Genomic DNA, 21,698 nt, shown 5'->3' on the forward strand with positions numbered 1-21,698 from the left:
TGTGAGCCCACCTGAATCCTTCCAAGAAGTAAGACATATATGGATATATAAAGTATTGGCTGTGACTAAATGCTATTAATTTTCTGCCTATGTAGGAAAACATGAGATAATTTCTTAGGAGGAATTTTGTCAACAACATAATTATGTTAAACCATTAGCATAATGAGCCCAGATTTCACAAAGAGATCCCCTTAAGATGAGTGTTGAAGCTTGGTTGGGAAAGTATTCATAGTCTCAGAAAGCCCATATCTAACGCATGGTTGGTGATGTCTATTCACCATCCCTGGCCCTGGCCTCCAACTCACCTGCAACCCCAGGCCATGAATGCACCACCAGTATAACCTGACACCCAGGCCATGAATGCACCACCAGTATAACCTGACACCCAGGCCCTGTCATGGAATCACAACTCGCAAGCCCCACCTTAGCTGAGAGTCAGGGCCTCTGCACTTCTAAGGCAAAATCAAAACCAAACAAAATCAATTACATACGAAAACCACAAACTTAAGTCCATGTAATACACTACTGAATGGTCATCTGTCACCTTCCTGGGATTTTATGAAGTATTTTAATTGTGAATATTTGAAAATAATTTGAAAACAATGTGAGGGGTTCTCAGGAGGCAGAAGAACTAGGAATGGCAGACCATGTTGGGTGTTTTGCAGACTCATATGAACTCCATGGTGTTGATGCTGCCGTTAGTGTAAAGCTGTTTCAAGTTCTGCTTCTCCTGGATCTCTCAGCATCATGCACCTCCCAAAGACTGTCCACGCAAACTTGAACCACCTAAGACCTCCGAAGACCACGGTTCACTTAGCAGACAAAACAGGAAAAACCCCCTCATGAACCTGGCTACTTGGAAACTATAAACCTTTCTGAAGGTCACTTCCCTTATCTGCAAAGAGGGGATGAAAACGTTAAATGGTAATAATAAAAATAAACAAGAACTGGGGGCCGGCCCCATAGCTGAGTGGTTAAGTTTGTGCGCTCCACTTCAGGGGTCCAGGGTTGGCCGGTTGGAATCCTGGGCGCAGCTCTACGCACTGCTCATCAAGCCCTGCTGTGGCGGTGTCCCACACAGAACAACTAGAATGACCTACAGCGAGGATGTACAACTATGTAGCGGGGCTTTGGGGAGAAAAGAAAAAAGAGGAAGATTGGCAACAAATGTTACCTCAGGGCTGATCTTCCTCACTGAAAACAAAAAGAAAGAAGGAAAGAAAAATAAACAAGAACTAGTGCTTATTAAGGGCTAATAACTTGCCAGGCATTATTCAAATTGCTTTGTGTATATTAACTCTTAGTCTTAACAATAACCTTGCAATATAGGTACTATTATTATTTGCATTTCTCAGATAAGGTAACTGAGACACAAATAGGTTAAATAACTTCCTAGGATTGTACTAACAGTATGCCAAAGCAGGAACTGAAATTATTAATATTATAATTATATCACAATGAGGTTTTTACTTTTTTAAAGATTGGCACCTGAGCTAACAACTGTTGCCAATCTCCTCTTTTTTCTTTTCTTCCTCTTCTTCCCAAAGGCCCTCAGGACATAACTATATTGTAGTTATAGGTCCTTCTGGTTGTGGCATGTGGGAGGCTGCCTCAGCATGGCCTGATGAGCGGTGCAATGTCTGTGCCCAGAATCCGAACCAGTGAAACCCTGGGCCACCGAAGCAGAGTGTGTGAACTTAACTACTTGGCCACGGGGCCAGGCTCCCGCAATGAGGTTTTAAGGAATAAATCATAGTATTAAATTTTAAAAAACAGTTAACCTTTCTTAAATAGTTGCCATGTGCAGGTGCCTTGGCAGCCATTTTTGTATAAGTGATCAAAATTAAACTTACAATAGTCTACTGAGGTGGGTTAGAGTAATATTCTACTATAACCTACATTTTATAGATAAGAAAACAAGATTAGAGAGGTTAGTAATTGGATCTAGGCACACAGCTAGCAAGAGGCAGCATTGGTAATTAAATTGTACCTTCTGTCTCCCCATGTATCCCAGTAATTAATATCACCATCACTAGTTAACTTGAAGTCAGAGGGAATGGTGACTGGACGGCTTGGGTGGAATCCAGAAAATACCACAGGACATAAACCCATTCAGTACTAACTACCTGCTTTGGACAGCTTCCCGGTACTCCTGGTACTGGATGTGCTATCACCCCTGGTCAGCACCGTGATGCCCCCAAAACTCGCCGTCTTGGTCATGGCAGGCTTGAGATTGCGGTTGGAGCTATCAGAGTCTGTGCTGCTCCAGGCCCTTTGGTGGTCGGACCATTTGAGTTCGTTCTCCGAGCTGCTCTGCCGACTCCCAGATGTTCTCCCTGAGCCATCTCTGTTGCCCCTGGAGCACGGCCATCAGAAAGATGCACAGGGACAGCGTTACATTCTATTAGCAGCATGGACATAGAGTGGGACCTTTCTTGGAAGAGTCGTCTACACAAGACCCTTCTTGTCAACTCTTTCCATTAAACCTGTTGCCCCAGAAACGGTGCCACAAATACCTCATTGATGTACAGACAGGTAACATATCACATGTAACACTCATGTTATAAACAGAAAAACCAAATCTACAAATGTCACACGATCCCTCTGCCGGTGAAGGAGAAACAACTAGAAAAACATAGTATAAAATACAATTATTAACTTCTCTTGTGGAGAGGAAAGGGGGATAAATTCTCCTGACCCAAATCAACAATGAATCAACATTTGGAAACAATTATAATCCTGAATGATCGTAAAAGCAATTCTCACTGAAGAAGAGTTTTGATTCTCCCTTTAGCATTAAATAATTGGACCATGGAAATGTACACAGTTCCAGAGAAACAATTTATTCATTTATTCTCTAACTTTATGAGATACATATCTGAATTCATTGAGGCTTTGACAAGACAGCACAGAAATCACAGAAATGACTTTGCTAACAACTTGTGAGAATTTTGCCTGAGAAGTTTAACCTTCAGGGGCAGAGGAAAGAGCCCTTTAATATTTTTCACGTAGCAAAGCTTGTGATAATAACAGCAGTGTAAATACTACACTGACACGAAACTTTCCAAAGGGATCAATGGAAATAACAAAAAAGCTCCATAGGTGAAAGAACACATTGGTTCAAAATTCAAATAGAAAAGAGAATGAATGTATTGGAAGAGATCCAATAGCCAGAAGTGAATTTTGAAGATTCCAGAGTAACTCTAAGCAGTGTGCAAAATTGCATGTGTTTGACACAGAAAGTTGATGAAAATTGCATTTTCATTGGTTTCCAATCTGCTTAAAGAGTAACTTGATTAATATTTTCAAAGCTTTTTCTGCAGTTGGAAATAATGTATCATTAAAATACTCTAAGATTCTCATGGATTACAAATAAGTAAAAAGGACAGAAATCCTGGGCAATAGATATAACCCTTAATTTCAATTCTCTATGCAACATGACATACTCAAGTCTTGATCCAATCTCACAGATGCAAACAGAAGCTTTGTTAATAAATATTCTTCTAAAGACAATAATGGACTATTGAGTTGCTACGAGTATACATATCTGATTGAAAGACCCAACATCCAAATTGTACAGAAGGTAAACAGAAAACTTTAGATTTTGCCTCAACTTTACTTACTAAACATTTTTTTTTATTTCATGAAAACTTAAGAAGGTAAATAGACCCAAGATATAAGGAAAATGAAATAGTTAATCTGTGATGGGAACTTTGTAAAGTAAGGGGCACAAGGGGAACAGAAAGCTCAAAAGCAAAAAGCACTAAGTACCCTGCTGTCGTCTGTCAATGCTTCCTTACAAACATTCTGTGTTCTCAGTACCTCAGGGATAGCTGGTTTTAGAAATAAGGACCATCTCAAAAAAGATCAGGTTGCAAGTAGGAAGTATCAAACACTCCCCAATGGCCAGGTGACTTTAGTGCTTAAACACTTTTGAAATTCAAGAAAGCCAGAGGAGACAGGGTGAGAAAATTAGCCTTTTCAAGGGCTTGGTGCTCCTTTCCTGGATATTTCCCTTTCAATCTCCAAATTCAACTTCATTCTTTTCCCATATAATTCTGATTAATTTGACCCATCCTTGACAAAGCCTAGCTAAATCATTATTTAGCAACTGGGAATGCCCCAGGGATGTGACAATAATCTCATTTGTAGCTAATTTGGAATATTTATTACAGGAAAAGATTTGGAGTGGTCCTTAGCCTCAGCATGCAGGATGCATCAGAAGGCAGCTCTCCATATGGGGGTGATCATCACTAATTCGGCTTCAATTATCCCTCTCCCCATGAACTCTGTACCTCCATGGGAGGAATCCAGACTTCCTCTCAATGCCAGTGTGGCTAGGCCTTTCTCTGCAAAGGAGGCGTCCCCCACTATTCCTGGGTGCAAACTAGAGTGCTGTAGTTTGCACCCTTCCCTCTGGCACAGCTTCTTCGAGAGTACTGGGTAGTTCCTCTAGACTTGTGCCACATCCCCTGGCCAATAAGGCAACCTAAGATTTCCTTAACATCTTCTACCTCTACTCTACCAGCTCAAATAATCCTCTCAAGTCAAGATCTGTACATTTTAAAAGAGGGAATTTAAGCATCTGCTTTAGAGAGCTGGCATTAATGAAATTCAAAATAATGCAACTAATTCTAATTTATGATCTCTAGATATTCAAATATTGAAACAATATTTTATAATGCACTATCTCTTGATTATTCACCTTAACACTGGAAAGGTGAGGTTCAGAATTGAATTTCATATCTATTTGGGTGTGCAATCACAGGCATCATACAAAACATATGCACAAGTGCCTTCCCATCCTGCCTAAGTTCAGTTCCGGTCCCCTCCTACTGGACACCAGAAAGACAATGGTAATGAGATGTTTGGCCATCAAGAGGAGCTGGCCCTCTTGTATGTAGCTAGAACTTGATCCCAGGGTAGTCATAAAGCATATATTCTAAGTTCTGTTTCTGTGCTGAATAACATAACTAACATTTATTTTCCCTCACGTCTGAACATGACATTTTTTTGCCCAAGTTAGGTAGGATGGACACTTTGAATTGCTTTTACCACTGTGTGGACGGCTTTGTGCTAAATCATTTTCCTAAATCTCTGTGCTTGGTGATTTTGGTGGGTGATGGCATCCGTATTTGGAATAGCTAACCTGAGTAGATGGTAGCTCAGGTTAGAGACCAGATTTGGGACTCTGTAAAACTAATTAGCCTATGGGGGCAGGAATGCGTATTTTATCTAAAAGTTCTGGTAAATTCTAGTCCTTCTCTAGGCTTTAGAGGGAAAAATGCAAGGTTAGTTTCTTAATCTTCAAGTGTGAAAATTGTGTAATGATACAAGAGGAAGGCATTAGATCATGTAGTTCAACCTAGAAAAGTGAAGGAAGGTAAAAAAAAAAAAGATATTGATTTTTGTTTCTACAAAAGGGTAAAGGGAACAAATTACTCTAATTTTTCTAATGGTGCCGTCCTAAGTTCAGATTTATTGCAAAAAGATACTTTCTAAGTACGCAGTCCATTTACTTTTCTTGGTACTTTCTTTCTTCTAAGTGGGCAAGAGTTTTTGTTTGTTTTGCCTTTCCTACAAAGAAATGAATCTTAACATTGATAAAAGCACTAACATATTAATATGTGTTTTAGGTATTGAGTAAGTACCTGTGTATCCTCTGCCCTATAATGGATGCTAGAGACACTAGATGCTAGAGATTTAAGAGTCCTGAGAAAACGGGTGTGGCCCCTCTGCTTTCAGGAAGCTTCTAGCCTAGTTTACAACTTTATATATAAATCATTTACATATATATATATATATATATACACCCATATATAAGAAATAAATATATATTTATATACGTATATATCTTTGTGTGTGTGTGTGTATATATATCATCCATTACTCTTCTCCCACACAGATCTTGATTTAAGCAGTTTATTACAATTAGAAGCAATCCCATATTTCCTTTAGAAATAAAATCTGTACTTGAAAAAAACAATGTTTGAAATATTATGATGGATAGTAGTAGCTAAAAATCAACTACTCAAATAGAGTTATCATTGATCTGTTTTCCAGTGTTGGGAATGTATATACAATTGTAACCTGTCAGAGAAACTTTAACTCAGTGTAATTCACCAAAGTTGATTTGAGAATGTTAAATCAGCATGCTGTCAAAGTTAGCCTTTGAGGAAAAAACAGAAAACCAGAGGAAGAACACTAAAGGATTGTATACAAAGCAATGGTTTCCCAGTCCTGTCTCTCACGTTATCCAATATGGCTTCAACACTAGCTCTGTAACAAGTTTTACAAAGAGATAACCGAACATATTTTATTTCATGAACAGAGATATTTTACACTAATACACTTATATTTAACATTGATTCTGCCACATAATCTGAAAACACAGTTTTAAAAAAGTAAACCATACCAACCGAAAGAGCTGTCTTTTCTTATACGTCTCATTGCATATGTTACTGTCTTCCAAGAGCCTACTGGAAATGAAAAACATGATTTTTATGATATAAAACCTAAAGGAACTGAATGCTGTATGTTAAATGGATGTGTACTCTACTATAGCATATCTGTCTTGCAAATCAACCCCATATACCATGTTTTATTTGCATGATGTGGAAGTTTGCCATGACAAATTAATGGCAGCATGATTTTTCCCTACCCTAGAATTCAGGCACTGATGCTAGATAAGGGAGTAGGAAGGGAAGAGGAAATAAAGGGCATAGAAGAGAAAAGGAGAATAAAAGAAACTGAAACAGATATAATGGATATTTAATTAAATATTAGTTGTGATCTTTTTTCTTTGAGTAATGTTAAAGTTATTCCCTATTTCTTGGGGATAGTGAAATATTGGCATTCCAAATGCAGTATCCAAGAAACATATGTATTTTTGTAGGGAATCCACTCAAATTATGTTTTTACTTTTTGGGAACATCAAGACTTGTTCTTATATTCAATGCACGAATGCGACCAATTACTGTATTGATAAATATAATCTAGTGTGAATATAAGGAATGCTTAAATGCATTAGTAGTCTTCTTTACAAAACCTGAGTAAATGAATAAAATTAGGGAGTAAAATAGGGAAAAATCACTGGCAAGATGATTAGAGAAAAGGGTTTCCCACTAAATGAATTATAAATGCTCACTTAATCATTTTGGTAAGGATATCGAAATTTGGAATGCTTCGGAATCAGCCCTGAGATGTTGATGCTCATAAATTCTAAATTTTACTGTAAATAGGGAATACTTGTCTAAATCTGTATGGATTTTTGAGGTTGTTTTTGAATGTCTTATATGGACTTGTTTTCTACTTTCATCCCTTCTTCTAAAAGAGGCTATTCAATTGAGGGTTTAGTTACTTGAAGATTTCTAACTGCTAATATGAATGATGGCATTTTTTTTTAACCAGTCATCTCTAATACCTAGTTTAAATTTTCTCCAAGTACTGGAATTTAATCAAACAGCTCCATTTTAATCAATTTTATAGGGGCACGCATTAAGCTGACACCTGAAATAAAATTAACTACCACTTTTTTAAGAGATACCATATTTCCATTCCAAGTTGCCCATTTTGATGCATCTTAAATGTGACTGGCACAGCTAATGTGGAATTCCTTACTCCCCCATTGAAAATCTGCAATTAAATCAACAGAGCATTTTAAGATCTATGTCAGTTTAGAACTATTTTTAAAAAGTGTATACTAAATTTGAAAAATTTCTGCTCTTATGCTCAAGGATTTATATAAATTTTATAACCCATTTATTTCATCACCATCACTTCCCCCTACTAATTCCCATGTTAGGAAATTTGGACCATTTTAGGTAAGATTTTCCAGTCAGGCCTTTTATGAAGACTAATAGATGGTATAGAATGAGAAACTTAAAATAATATTCAAATTATTATTTGTATAGCTATACATAATTATGGGGCACAGAAAGGGGTTGATGATGCCAAATATATAAGTACTTTTTGCAGCCTATTCAATAAGCCAATGAAACTGCAAATTCCTATGTTGTCTTAACATTTACACTTTTTAATGCCTGGAATTAACAGGAATTACACCTTTGGAAGGAAGAGAAGTTGAGACCCTAAATAAGGAAAATGTTTAAACTCATGGGAGAAGTTTTTCCCCAAATTAAATAGTTTTTACACATGCTAAATAACACATACGTCTGGGCATATAAGTGTGTACACACAGATATATGTATTTATTTATACATATATTCAAGCACACACTTATATATGGGATATATATCTATGAATATACAGGACACACATGACAGACTTTGTTCCCTAAAGATATGAAAAAGAAACTTTCATTTTACCTGTTTTCCACATAAAGGTTTTCCTGGGAGCAAACTGACTGTAAAATAAAAAAAAAAGGCATTGTATCAGACGTTCTGGATATGCTGAGGGATCCCAAATCCTTGCCTGATTTTAAAACTACTTTTCCCCTCCAAGAGGAAAAGAATTAAGAAAACTATGTGCTGTTTTTAGAAAAAAATGGAAATAAAAAAGGAAAAAATAGGTTAGAGTTAGAAGCGTAACTATTCCCATGCAGCACACAGTACTTTTCCATCAGGGCATCTCCAGGTTTCAGACAGATTTAGCCTGTTCATCATCAAGGTCAGAGGAAGAAAGACATGAATGAAACTGCCGGAGAAATGAGTGACCGTCGGATCCTGAGCTAGTGGCTTTCTCTGGGGCTGCAGAGATGCAGCCACCAAACAGAGGCAAAAGAAGGCATTCAGATCAAGGCAGAACATGCAATCCTGGCATAATCCACCTGAGGCTGCAAGAGCCGGAAAGGCAGAATCCTGTCATTATTACCTGGCAATGATAAACTCTCATGAAATAAACAGACTGACTGCAAGACTCTCAACATCGAAGTGACGCCATCAATCAATCTGAAGGACGGAGGGTGGGCAGAAGACAAGTGAGAACAAAATGAAGCTAATTAGAAAAAAAAGATGCCAAGCTTCATCTAACATTTCTTGGGTTTTCACACAGAAAACCAATGACTTTCTTCTCTGCTTCCTTTTTCCTCACACTCATCTCTCCACTATCTTGTGTCTAATACACGTAGGGAAGATAAAATTCCATTCTCATTTCATGCTGGAGAAAGGCAGATCAAATTAAATTTTAACAAACAGAAAAAGAGAAGTCTAAACAAAATGCGGTGCAAGGGTCCGTAATATGGCAACTATGTATTAGAAATAATAATGACCTTTCAATATTGAATCCTTGAATTAAGCCATGCTGCTAATGTAACCACTCCTCAGACAGGCAAAGAGGATATTGGTTTCTCTTTCCATTTTACGGGAGAAATCATTTCCTTCCACTAACTCAAAGGGCTAAATTTGGGCATAATCCTTTCCTCAGTGGTCTGAGCATTTCAGTGAGGGCATCTCAGAACCATTTCTTTTAACCTCTGAGCACTTAACACTCATCCTGAAGATCAGGTGTGCAAAAACTTTATTTAACAAAAAGCAAAAAACAGCCAATTAAGAAAAAGCTTTTCAGAAAATATCTTTTTCTTTTTGACATTTAATTTTATAAAACGAAACATATAAATGATGTGCCATTGACATTACTCCGATGAAGATCTGTTTAGAGTAAACAAAATATCCTACTGTCTTTATTTCCATTGGTTTGGTTTTTCTACCAGCTTGAGTCAAGTCACAGTATGTGAAAGAAAGTGAGATTGTCTCAGATACATTATGAATTCAATACTTTGTTACTTGTCAGCTCTTGCAGTTGCAAAGAGGTCAATTACATTAATAATGTTCTGGCTGGGTAGTGAAATGACTGAGACTCTCCCATTACTTTGAAGGAGTTGATCAAAGACCTACTGACCTCTTCGGACTTATTAATCTAATAGCATTTTGGGGAAAGTTAAGCAGCCCAAACTCTCTGAATTAAAAAATAAGGTACCTGCAAGTCAAAGATCACTTTCCCCAAAACAACTGTCAACAGTATTTTTCTGATTTTTATAGAAAGGTTCTAAAAAATCATCTCAACATCTCTCTACCACATTTCATAAATAAGACTGAGAAGGTTATAGGCTGTGATTCAGCAGCTGATGAAAAAAAACTTTTTAAAAAAGTAGTATTAATAACTTGCAAATTTTAATAGCAGAGAAAGATAAAATTGTCATGGTATTTAAGTGCAGCATTCAAAGCTGTCATTTATATGCATTCTCAGATATAAAGGGCTCATGTTTCTCTTTTTTAAAGGAGATAAATGGTTTTGCCTAAGGGGTTACAGAATTCTCTTCCACATTACACCCCCAGTCCAGGTGACACTGCACACGCCCTTATCCTCAGTTCTCAGTGAAGAGGAATCCTAGTTCATGCAAAGGAGACCCCTGACAAGCTCCTCCTCGAGTCCCTGTTTATGCAGAAATATCCTTCAGAAATTACCTGCCAGGCAAAATATGTCTTTCTTAAATATATTGCTTTATCAACTTAACCTTCCTAAAGCTAGCAACATCTCATAGGATTAATCACAAAATAAGCTGAAATTCTTGCCAAAGGAAACAAAAGTTATATTTCAATATTTCTAACGACAAAAATGTGATTATTTATTATTTGAGAACTAAATTGTTGTGTGCCCTGACTTAACAACAGTTTAGTTCTCAAATAATAAATAAACTTGTCTTACCTCAAGATACCAAAATTCTCAATTATATTGGAAAAATTTTCTAGACAATCCCAAATAATCTGCAAATTTTGATTGTGCACTTACATACAAAAGCACACCCAAACACACACACACCCCTTAGACACAAAGATATATTTGTATTATATTCAAGAGCCCTTCTAATTTTAAAATAAATTTGTATTTTGCTAAAGTGTAAATACGAGGAAGTATTTCTCTATAACTCTCCGTTGTAACTTCAAGTAGAAAAAAAAATTCTACTTAAGTATATCAAAATTTGAACCTGTTTGAATGACTCCGCTATATAATAATTGGTGAGGAAAGCTGATTTTATTACCTCAGTTTTTAAATTATGAAGACAGTAAATTAAAGACCTGCTAAGAAAAACATTAGGCATCTGTAACTTGGTTTCCTTATGCTGGATTCTTTGCATTTGTTTCATAATTGACTTAATACACTTTAATTAGTATCTGGTGTACTTCAACAATTTGGGAATCTAAAATTGCATAGATGAAATTTCCTGAAAATGTCCTGTCTTTATATAAGTAGTAAGGAAGATTTGTTACTGTAAGTACTTAAGAAAGTTCATATTGCTGTTATGTGCTTGAGTTTGTGTTGATAGACAATATAGTAATATCCTGTTAATACAGGGTGGCCCCCAATGATCCCCACCTCTCAGCATTCACAACCTTGTGTAGTCCTCCCACAATGTACCTGGGCTGGTCTCTCTGTCCAACAGAACACAGCAGGAGGGAAGGTATGTCACTTTCAAGATTAGGTTATAAAAGACTCTTGCTTCCATCCCTTTCTCTCTTGGATCACTGGCTCTGGTGGAAGCTAATTTCCATGTCTTGAAGACACTCCACAGCCTATGGAAAGGTTCATGTTTTGGGAACTGAGATCTCCAGCCTATAGCCAGCAAGGAACCAAGACCTGCCAACATGTGAGTGAATTTGGAAGCAGATAACCGCTTCATCAGACCTTCAAGGTGACTGCAGCCCCAGCTGACAGCTTGACTGTAACTCATGGAAGACTTTGAGCCAGAATCACTCAGCTCAGCCTCTCCCAGATTCCTGACTCATGGAAACTATGAGATAAGAAGTATTTTTTTGTTGCTGTTCTAAGGTGCCAAACTTTGGAATAATTTGTAATGCAGCAATAAATAGTTAAAACAGGGAACACCAGTGGTATAACTGCATTGTCTCTACAGAGCTATCATACTAGGGGGACACTGAGCACTTTTTTCCTCCCTCTAGGAAACTGGCTCTTAGCCCTTTAAGGGTCATGGAAACTTACACCAATATGATAAACACTAGAGATCTTTTCCTTGGAAAAATGCACATATGCTCATAAACATAATATTTTGCAGATGATACCAGGAATTTTATTTAATCTTGGAAGCTGTTCTATGTGTATACATTGGGTACAGGATGCCGATTAAACAACCTCTGCCCTAGGAGATCAGAGACAACATAGTGTCAGCAACAGGCCGGTGCCCCACTTGAATTAGTAAAGCCAGAGGTGTTGACCGCCATACAGCCTATCCAAGGAGCTCACACCTCTACTCCTGCATAGAGAAGAAGCCACAGCATTGTAAAGAAGGCTGCCAACTGATTTCATGGCTAGAAAGGCTATGACAATACCTTAGCATTTAAGCTTTCTCACATCTGTCTGCTTTTACTTTTTAAAAAATGTTAATACAGCATGTAGCCATAGGGGCTTTAAACGGCAACACTTGTCTTCAGTCTTTCACCTGGGACACAGGTCCCTCAATATCAATCTCCTTTATAGCGATGTAGGGAAGTGCAATGTGTAAAGGAAGTCAAGCTGACCCCTTCTCCCTTGATCTCTCTAGAGACATGAGAATCCACAAATGAAGTACAGCCACACAAGTGTCATCCTCATCACACGCAGGCAGCAGTGACGTTACTTTCTGTCACCTAGCTCTTGAGTGTCTGGCAATGTGACACAACTTTGGGGAAAAAAGGATAATGTTATTTGTGCGTTATCTGGATGTTTAGTATTATACGACTTGCCAGGAACACAGTAAGAGGGAAAATGTGTGCATGTGTGTAAGAGAGAGAGTAAAGAATTTAGAAAAATTAGCCTTCAGAAAAATTCCTCTCTGTGAAGGTCATCAGATAGGAGTATACTACCTCCAGGCCACCATAGGCATCCTTACACTATCGTGACTAGCATAGATCTTCTCATCACTTCATTCCTGTATCCAGCAAACACAGTTAAAGACCTACCATGTGTCAAGCTGTGCTATGCACTATCAATAATTCTGACCACAATAAAAATCTAAGTAGCCCACACATATGCAGAATCTTCTAGAATTGTACCTGGACATCATCCAACTACGGCTACCTCCATCTTCCTCTCTCACACTCTCCTAATTCCAGAGCTCTGGGTCAGATTATTCAATCATCAAAATTCTATTTTAGTGTATCCAAGAAAGGCAGAGAAGATCTAGAAGAGATAATAGAAATCCGTGTAAATGTGAAAGAAATTCAGAGTGTTGCTTCCTCTACAGCTTCAGATTAAAGGAGCCGGTACCAGCTGGAGGATCAGGGAAACTGGCTTAGGCTGGAAATCTCTAAGGACAGCACTCCTTCTGGTGCTAAGCACTGAAGCCTGGGTCTCTAGACTGGCCTCGTAATCCCCTCCAGGAGCAAATCACAACAGGAGGTCAGAAGCCCTCCCTGACTTAGTAAAGCTGGAAGTGTTGGCCACAGAGAGTCTATACAAAGGAATTAGAGAGGGAAGAACCCACAACATTTTAGAAGGCTGCCAAATGATTTTGTGGAATGGAAAAGCCATAATGATAGCTTGCTCTTTTCAGTTTTTTGCATTTAAATTCAACTTTTTTTTTCACCTTATAATTTTTATTTAATTTAATTGCATTTTATTTTGGCCACAGTGGGTAAAAGGATAAAAAAATCCCAACCACATTTTCTTTGTTGGGATTTGAACAAAAGAAATTGTTTTATGATTATTTCCTTAAAAGTTGTTCATAGAACTAATTTGATCTGAAATTGAGGGGGAAAATGAATATTACTATTCACCTGTGATATAATAAAATATCCATAATTCCTAAGAATGAATAAAATTCTGCGTGTGTGTGATCAACAGATTTTTCTTTCTTTTTTCTAATTGTCTCCTCTTCACAATGTTGATATTAAAAAGACTTACAATGTGCTATCTGCTGGATAATATGGATATGAAGGTATTTCTTCAAATCTGGCAACATCTCTCTGTCCTTAACTTCTATTTTGCTGACCCAGATTATACCTCTTTTCGCCCACAGGTCATACCCTAGGAACATACGCAAACACTTGGCTATTTTTCCATCACTTCCCTGAACCAGGTCCTCTTCCAGAAACACCTCTAGTTTGCTGCAGTTCAATTTGTTCCCTGGCTCCAGCTTCCTTAGTCCCTGCCAACTCGCTGTCTGGGAAACGAGGCTGCCTTACTGCTGATGGAAAGACCGCACTAAAGAGGCAATTAAAACAACTACTCACATCATGTGCAAATATTCTCTCCCTCACTCTCTGATATTCCTCTTCTCTCTCTTCAATTGATTTACTTCGTCTGTCATCTCTAAATGGATGCATTCTGTTTTGCTGAACAGAAAAAAGAAATCAGGAGGGTTATCCAAATTGAGCTGTTAGAAATCTGCAGTTAAGCAACTGTCAGCTGAGAATAATAAATGTTCACTTAAACAAACGGAGCAGGAAAAGTCTTACTCCCTCTGGTCCCTAAGTAGGCTGTGGTGGGGGACATGTGTGGTGTGTGTGCGTGACACCCAATGGCAGATCTTTGCTGCTCCTGGTTGTTTTCTCACTGGATGCAAATAGTACAGGGGTTTCCAGAATGCAAGCACTCGGATGGCCTCAGGTGTTCAGCCAGTTCAGCTATGTGTGGTTCACCAGTGATGGGTTCTGTCTCCTTTGTTAACCTGTGCGATTTTGACTCCTTAAAAGGAGGCAGAATGCTGGTGAAAAAAGAAGAAGTGGCTAGTTCAAGGTGGCTAAGAGAACCAATAGCTTTGAAAACCTGAGTAGTGGAAAAACAGAGCAAGAGAATAACGAAATGGGCAGAAAGGAAGATCTGGGCACTATTTCTCTACATTCTAAGTTGTGTTTTCATTCACTCAGTGACTGATCCTGTGATCTGCATCTAGCACAGAGAGTAGAAACTAAATTTGAAAAGCCTGCTTGTTGATTAGGGTCAATATCAAGATGTCTAAAGGAACAATTCAAAGAACCCAGCATGAGGACTGCTCTTCTTCAGCCTTCTGAATCACTTCCTACATCTCAAAGACCCTCCCATCTTATTCTTGCCATTCCTCACAAAATGCTCTGTGCTAACCACATTCATCCATCCATTCAACAAACACCCACTAAGTACACGACACAGGCACATGTTTCAGAGTCAACGGGAGCCACAGTGTAGCTTGGTGGTGGTGGGAGGAAATGAGATACAAATGATGAACAGGTTTAAAAAAAAAGTGCGTCAGAGATGCACACAGTGGCTTACAGTGACTCACTGAGAGTAATTAAAATAACAACTTGAATGAGATGCATATTGTCTTACCTTTAAGAATTCTAAAGCAGTGTCATTTTTCAAAAAATTTATTTTGATTGTCAGAGACACAAAGTATAATTGTAATGGCATTTATATAACTTTCTACCATTCTTGTCATTTAAAATTTGTTTTCTTTTGTCATTTAGTTAATTTTCTTCCTAATCATCCTGGATTCCACACCCCCCCATCTGGAGAAGAGATTTAGTCAAGTCTCTCCACCCTCATCGAAGTACCATGAATAAGGCTACTCTAGAAAACATTTTGTTTTGTCACAAGCAAAATACACATAAGGATAAAGTTGTGCTACAGTTCATGCAAAACAAGCAGACAATTTACATGGACAATAAAACACGGGAAGGAGAAGGGGTGGGAGGCTAAAACATGAACTCGATTCTTTTCTTTGAAGACTTATTTTAGGATAGTTGCAAAATCCACCTGTCCTCACCATAACAAGGTTTGTTCTTTACAGCTACACGAGTTGATCATCGGTCCGTATTGAAAATCCAGCTCAATTTGTGCACAACTGAAGGACAAAGCTGTAGGGAGTGGAACGACTGCCATAGTTACACAGACATCTGGAAATGCGACTGACAAAGCTTTTCCCAACAGCTTGGAGCCTGTGGCATCCCGACCCCCCACGACATGCAGCAGGAACTGCGCCAAGCACCACCCATGCAGCCCAACACAGAGCCATTGCTGAAGCAACCAGGACATGGTTTCTTTGTGCTACCCATTGAATGCCAAAGGGGGAGGCGAGGGGGGCAAGGGGGCTGGAGAGAGGACAGTAGTATCAGAGGCAGGGAGAGTTGGGAGAGGGAGAAGGGACAACAGAAGAAAGACAAGAACGTCAGTCAGCCCACCTTCAAAAACAACAACGTCAGCCACTCTCAAACTTGAGAACCAACCTGATTGTCTTCTTTATCAATACTAGAGTTATCTCGCTTCAAGATAAACCGCTTCTGGGATTCTTCACCTTTTTCATCTTTTAAATGTTCACAAAACCTTTGCTCTGGTCTGCCAGCAAAGTAAAACATATCAATAAAAAAAGATTTTTTTCCCCCTGTTTAAAATTATTTCTTAGTGTTGTTTTTCCCCCACAGTGGCATTCAACTTAAAAAAAAAAAAAAGTTTACACGTGGTTTTGATGCTAGAATTGCTGGCAATATACAGGTAGGTAATATTTCACTTCACAGGTCTTGTTAGAATACCTTTTGTTGCTTTGAATTCAGAGTCTTGGTTGCTGCATGCTTCTCACCATGGCTGAAGTTAAAAAAACATTTTAATGGCCTGACCATATATAGTGTATAGATGTTTTCTTCAGTTATTTTGACCTCCATCACTCCTGAATTCAATCAAGTTCCCACCCTTGTTAGCAAACATATATCCATGTTTAGAACTTGGGAGTGCCACGTTAATTCCCCAGTGTCTGGAAACTAGGAGAACACCTCCCTTTCAAGAGCCTCCTGAATCTGTAGTGAGAGAGGATCATCTATAAATTATTTCCATCTTTCTCCAATGACAAATGCTCTGGAATCTGGCTCCAGTAGACTCTGACATCTTTGACCATGTCTTGTAAATCAGTTCAGTAATTGGGGAAACTGGAGATATTTAGTTAAACAACTTAGTGACTGATTAGCATGGGAAAAATGCTCCAAGCAGTTACACACTATTGATTGGTCCATTGATTATTTAGTCTTCTTAATCATTTTGTATTATTAGAGGAAAGGGCTCCACTTCCTTGTTAATTTCCCACAATTGTCACTACATGCCACAGAACTCAATGAATGATGGGCTTGGGTTCATCCCCAGAGGAAGAGCTAAAATATTTGTCCTGGGTTTAGAAGCAGTTGTAATTTATGACTCTTATTAACGTCTCTCTGTCATGTCTGATGTATTACTTCTGAAACCCAGTGAGTTTTCTATCCCTCCTGGCTTCATTATGCATTCAGCCACTGGGAAGCCACTTCACAGTGTCTGTTGTTTAATAAGGGTGACCAGTAATTGGGAATCTCATCGTTTCCATATAGCTCCAGAATAAGCAAATACCACTTTAAAAACAAAGGAGTGGTTTAAGTGTATAATTCAAATCTTGATGAGATGCACCCTTTCATTAAATACATATACATAAATTATAGTAATATTGGTGAGACAGTAACAGAAAACTGGAATAATACCAGTTATAGCTTCTAGAACTGCATATAAGTTTTGCCAAGTGATATCCTTATCTCATTCAATCCCTGCAACAAAACCTTGATGTGGGAGGAGCAAATATCTTTCACCTCTTTTAGAAATAAAGAAACCACCCCTTAGTGATCTTTTGACTCCAAGTTTATAGGTTTGCCCACTAAGCCACAGGCATCAAACAGCCTATTCACATCTTTGCAGAAGTGTGATTCAGTCTCTCTCTGCTTACATAATACACAAACCTCATAAAGAAGAACAAAAAACTGGCATCACCATCTTTAAGATCAACATAAATGTTTTCCACCAAAACTAAAATGTAATAAAATATAATAAACAATCTGGAAGTGAAAATATGACACTTTAAAATCAGAATACTAAGAGAACCAAGCAAACTTGCACTTTACAGAGAAGAGGCCATTTACAGCAGAGAAATGAAACATTTCAGTGTATCATAGCCACAGTACACTGCAATTATTTATTATCCTGTAAAGTCTTATTATATTAGCCTGAATAGTTGCGGGTCACTGTAAATGATAAGAATTCTCCAGGAATTTTTAAGCGTCTCAACATTTTTCACCAGTACTTAGATGTTATATCACTTTTTATGTAGCAAGTGAAATGAGGATATTAACTTAAATACACACGCTGATTGTATCAATGCTAATTAACTCTCCTAATATCCCTAAGCTCTGTAGTCTGATAAACTACAGGAAATGAAATGATTTGCTTGCTGCTAAATTTACAGCTGTATTTCTCGTATTGGTTGCTAATAGTCTCTAACTGTTCATTTAGAAATAAAATGGTCTGATAATGTGAGCTTTTTGATTCATGAGCATAAGGTGAATTTGCTTTAGACTAATTACTTCTTTAAGAAGAAAACCATTTAGAGTGAGATTTGAGGCTACTAACCAGAGCAAGAATCTAAGTTCCGTGTCGGTAGGGATTGTGTTTTTTAAATACTTAATCCTTTAGTGCTTAGAACTGTGTCTCGCTTATGGGAGCCATTTGGTTGAATGAATCAATGTATTAGTGAATGAAAGTTTAGTACAGCTGTATATAAATCATTGTAATTCAGGAACAGATCAAAGGGTCACTGAATAAAATATGCAGTCACACATTTTTAAATTATAAAACAGAAGAAGAGAGAGAGTTTGGTTAGTAGGAGCATAAATTTAAATTTAGAACATTAGGAAGAACTTCTATAAAAATCAAAGTTATGTTTCAGTTCAAGTTGACCAAAAATAATCATGTTGTTAAAGAAAAGTTCTTAAAATTTGCAGATGTCTTTAAGAAGAGAGGTGGAAATGAGAATTGTAGCTTTTTTAGTTTTGGGAATTCTCAGTTTAAAGTGTCATTATAACTACAAGAGACGTATTCAAACATTATTTTTGAAATTTCATTTGCATTTCTTCAAAACACTTGTTTATTTGTTTTTTAAAGCAGGATGTATTTAAGAAAAATACATCCATCACATAAGCAAAGAGTGGTCAAAGGAGTTTGTTCTAATCAATAATGTAAATATTATTTAGAGCAAGAATATTAAATTATGCATAGTGCATTCTCCAAAACTGCTTTTCAAATACTTTGTTTAAATTTTTTTCATACGTTAGAACATAACAGTCCAAATTATGAATCCCTTCATGATTTTCCAAAAATATTTTGAGTGGTTATAAAGTAACAATTTGAAGTTTGCAGAAAAGGAATAAAATAAACCCAATAAGATTTTTCCAGGTTAATTTTAGGAGAATTATCTATGACTCCAGAGCTAAAGGGAAATTCGCAGTTTAAACTCAGGCAAACTAAAGTCTACAACTGAAGTAGTGCATGTGATCAAACTAAAAATTACCAGGAATGCACCATTATATTATAGCTTTTAAAAATCCTTTTTACCACTAATTTAACATCATAGCAACATTATTTCTTAGCATAAAATGAATAGAACTAAAGTAATATATTATGGATCTTTATTTAAAATGAGAGTGAATTACTTTTAATGTATCAATATGAAGATGTAACTCTAAGAAAACCTTCTCGAAACTGCAAAACGTCGTGGTATTTATTAAATCAATGCTAACTAAAGTTTACTGTATATTTCATGCATGCATCATACATGCCTAAATTTTTTTTCCTGGCATATTTTAGTCCATGAGGTATTATTTCTGGTTTTCTCTATATCATCATCAAAAAGCAGAGAAAATGAAGTTAGTGCTTTCTTCTGGATGAAAAAATAGTTACTCCTCTTAAGGTAAAAAAAAATATTTTCCCTCAATTTATAGCAGGTACCTACTGTGAAACTCATTGTTCATGTGTGGTAAACAGCAGTGGCATTTCTGCTCAGTGTCCTGGCATGCCCAACAAAACCTTTCAAAAGTTAGAATTAACTCCTCATTGTTCCTTCTTAGACATAGGTTATGAAATGACAGGCAGTGGGCTCAGTGAAATACAGCGTAAGACAAACTCTGTCTTCTAGTCAATCGAGTCTGATTTTAGTTAGATTTTTTTTCTCTTGAAGCTTAAAATAGATGAGCACTCATTATTATTATTTTTTTAAATCTTTTTGATCTGGAAGTATTTTCAGTGGCTTACTCTGCCAGTTTCTTTTTTTTAAATCTTTTTTTAAAAGATTGGTACCTGAGCTAAGATCTGTTACCAATCTTGTGGGGTTTTTTTGTTTTTCTCCCCAAAGTCCCCCAGTAGATAGTTGTATATTTTAGTTGTAGGTCCTTCTAGCTGTACTATGTGGGATGCTGCCTCAGCATGTCTTGATGAAGTAATGCTAGGTCCGTGCCCAGGATCCGGACCAGTGAAGCCCTGGGCCGCCGAAGTGGACTGCGTGAACTGAACCACTTGGCCAGAGGGCCAGCCCCTCACTGCCAGTTTCTTGAGACCAAATTTATTACTTTTCTTCCACATAGTTAAGCTTAATCCCTCCCTGTCTCCTTCCCCCACATCCACACAAATGAAAAATTCAATTCCACTAAATATGCAGGGGCACAAAGGGAAGTCTTTGAATTTCATACTGAATAACTGAAAGATGGTCATACACATGCATAACTATCTTAACAAAGAAAGGTTGCTGTGCACAACAGGATAAAACATTTTGATGATGTCAGACATCTATCAAAAATATTCAATATTCAAACATGTTAGACAAGTCTAAGTTTCACTGTTTCCTTAATATTTTGAAATTTTCAATTAAAATATTTACAACTGTCTTTTATTAAAAAGAGAAAGTCTTATGTTCTTCTTTAAGTATTTCCCGATTTCCACTATCACTCTGTCATTTTATACCATTTTATTCTCTTTAAAATGAGACATGCCTTACAAATCCAATATACGTAGTGTTAAGTATCTGGCTTCCTTTATTAGCATCTTTCAAACTCGCGTTCTCAATTCTCTACACCTTTGAAAAATTCATTTTATTCTTCTCTGTTTCTACTGTGTAGTGTATATATAAACAGAGACATGCAAACTAACATAGGAAATACCTTGACCCTCTTTTAACATGAGGCTGTTCATGAAAAACAACAAAATTAAGCAGAATACTCAAAGACAACAAGTGCCTGTAAGATATCTTCTCTTAAATTGGCACCACCACTCTGGCAAACCAGCTCTGTGCATTAAGACCCTTAAAAATGTCAATCTTCCTTGAAAAAGTGATCTCATCTTATAAGAATGAATCTAAAGAAAATGGTAATAAATAAATACACAGTCCCATTGTTCAAGAAATCAAAACAGTGGAAACACATGGTGTACTGGTTAAGTAACTTGAAATATCCCCATATGTAATACACAGCTTTATAAAATTATATCCAATTTTATTGACTAACATAGAAAAGCAATTTATAGAAGAATAGATATGTCATGATTATACTTATGTTGAAACTATAATATATAATAAGAATAATGACAGCAGTAGTTGTCTCCAGATGGTGGGATAATGGGCAACTTTTACTTCTAACCTTTTATATATTTGTGATTATCATAATAAACTCGTAGCATCTTATAACAACAAAATAATAAAGCTATTTGTTCAGAAAGTAAGGGAAACAACTTAAAAGTGTTGCGTATCTAATCATGGGATTATGGACAATTAAAACGTTCTTATATTTTGAACATTTTCTAACTTTTCTTTCAAGGCTTGTATTATTTTTTAATCAGCTGAAATGAACATTTCGCTGTTTTATTTTATCAACTAATTCTTCATCTTTCTACTGCACTGCTGCCTTTAAAAAGTCCAGGATCAATGATGCTCTGTGCTT

At 37.1% G+C, this 21,698-nt stretch overlaps 1 protein-coding gene across 45 annotated transcripts in view; it reads right to left on the reverse strand.

Moving 5' to 3' along the window:
- Positions 1 to 21,698, reverse strand: part of ARPP21 (cAMP regulated phosphoprotein 21) — a 153,021-nt gene that overhangs the window by 69,073 nt on the left and 62,250 nt on the right. For 17 of the 45 annotated variants that reach the window (XR_011496299.1, XR_011496298.1, XM_044754680.2 and 14 more), the window contains 5 exons: positions 16,158 to 16,266; positions 14,187 to 14,288; positions 8,328 to 8,365; positions 6,420 to 6,479; positions 2,124 to 2,356 (listed from right to left, as the gene is read on the reverse strand). Coding sequence is in view for 35 of the 45 variants with exons in the window: in XM_044754680.2 (XP_044610615.1) it covers positions 2,124 to 2,356; positions 6,420 to 6,479; positions 8,328 to 8,365; positions 14,187 to 14,288; positions 16,158 to 16,266 (542 nt within the window). In the remaining 10 variants the exon portion in view is untranslated. Of the gene's footprint in view, positions 1 to 2,123; positions 2,357 to 6,419; positions 6,480 to 8,327; positions 8,366 to 13,007; positions 13,135 to 14,186; positions 14,289 to 15,719; positions 15,789 to 16,157; positions 16,267 to 21,698 lie in introns of those variants that run through there. The other 28 variants (XR_011496301.1, XM_070492469.1, XM_070492470.1 and 25 more) reach the window with 17 other exon arrangements.

This window comes from Equus asinus, chromosome 21 (assembly GCF_041296235.1).
Source record: "Equus asinus isolate D_3611 breed Donkey chromosome 21, EquAss-T2T_v2, whole genome shotgun sequence".
Taxonomy (NCBI): Eukaryota; Metazoa; Chordata; class Mammalia; order Perissodactyla; family Equidae; genus Equus; species Equus asinus.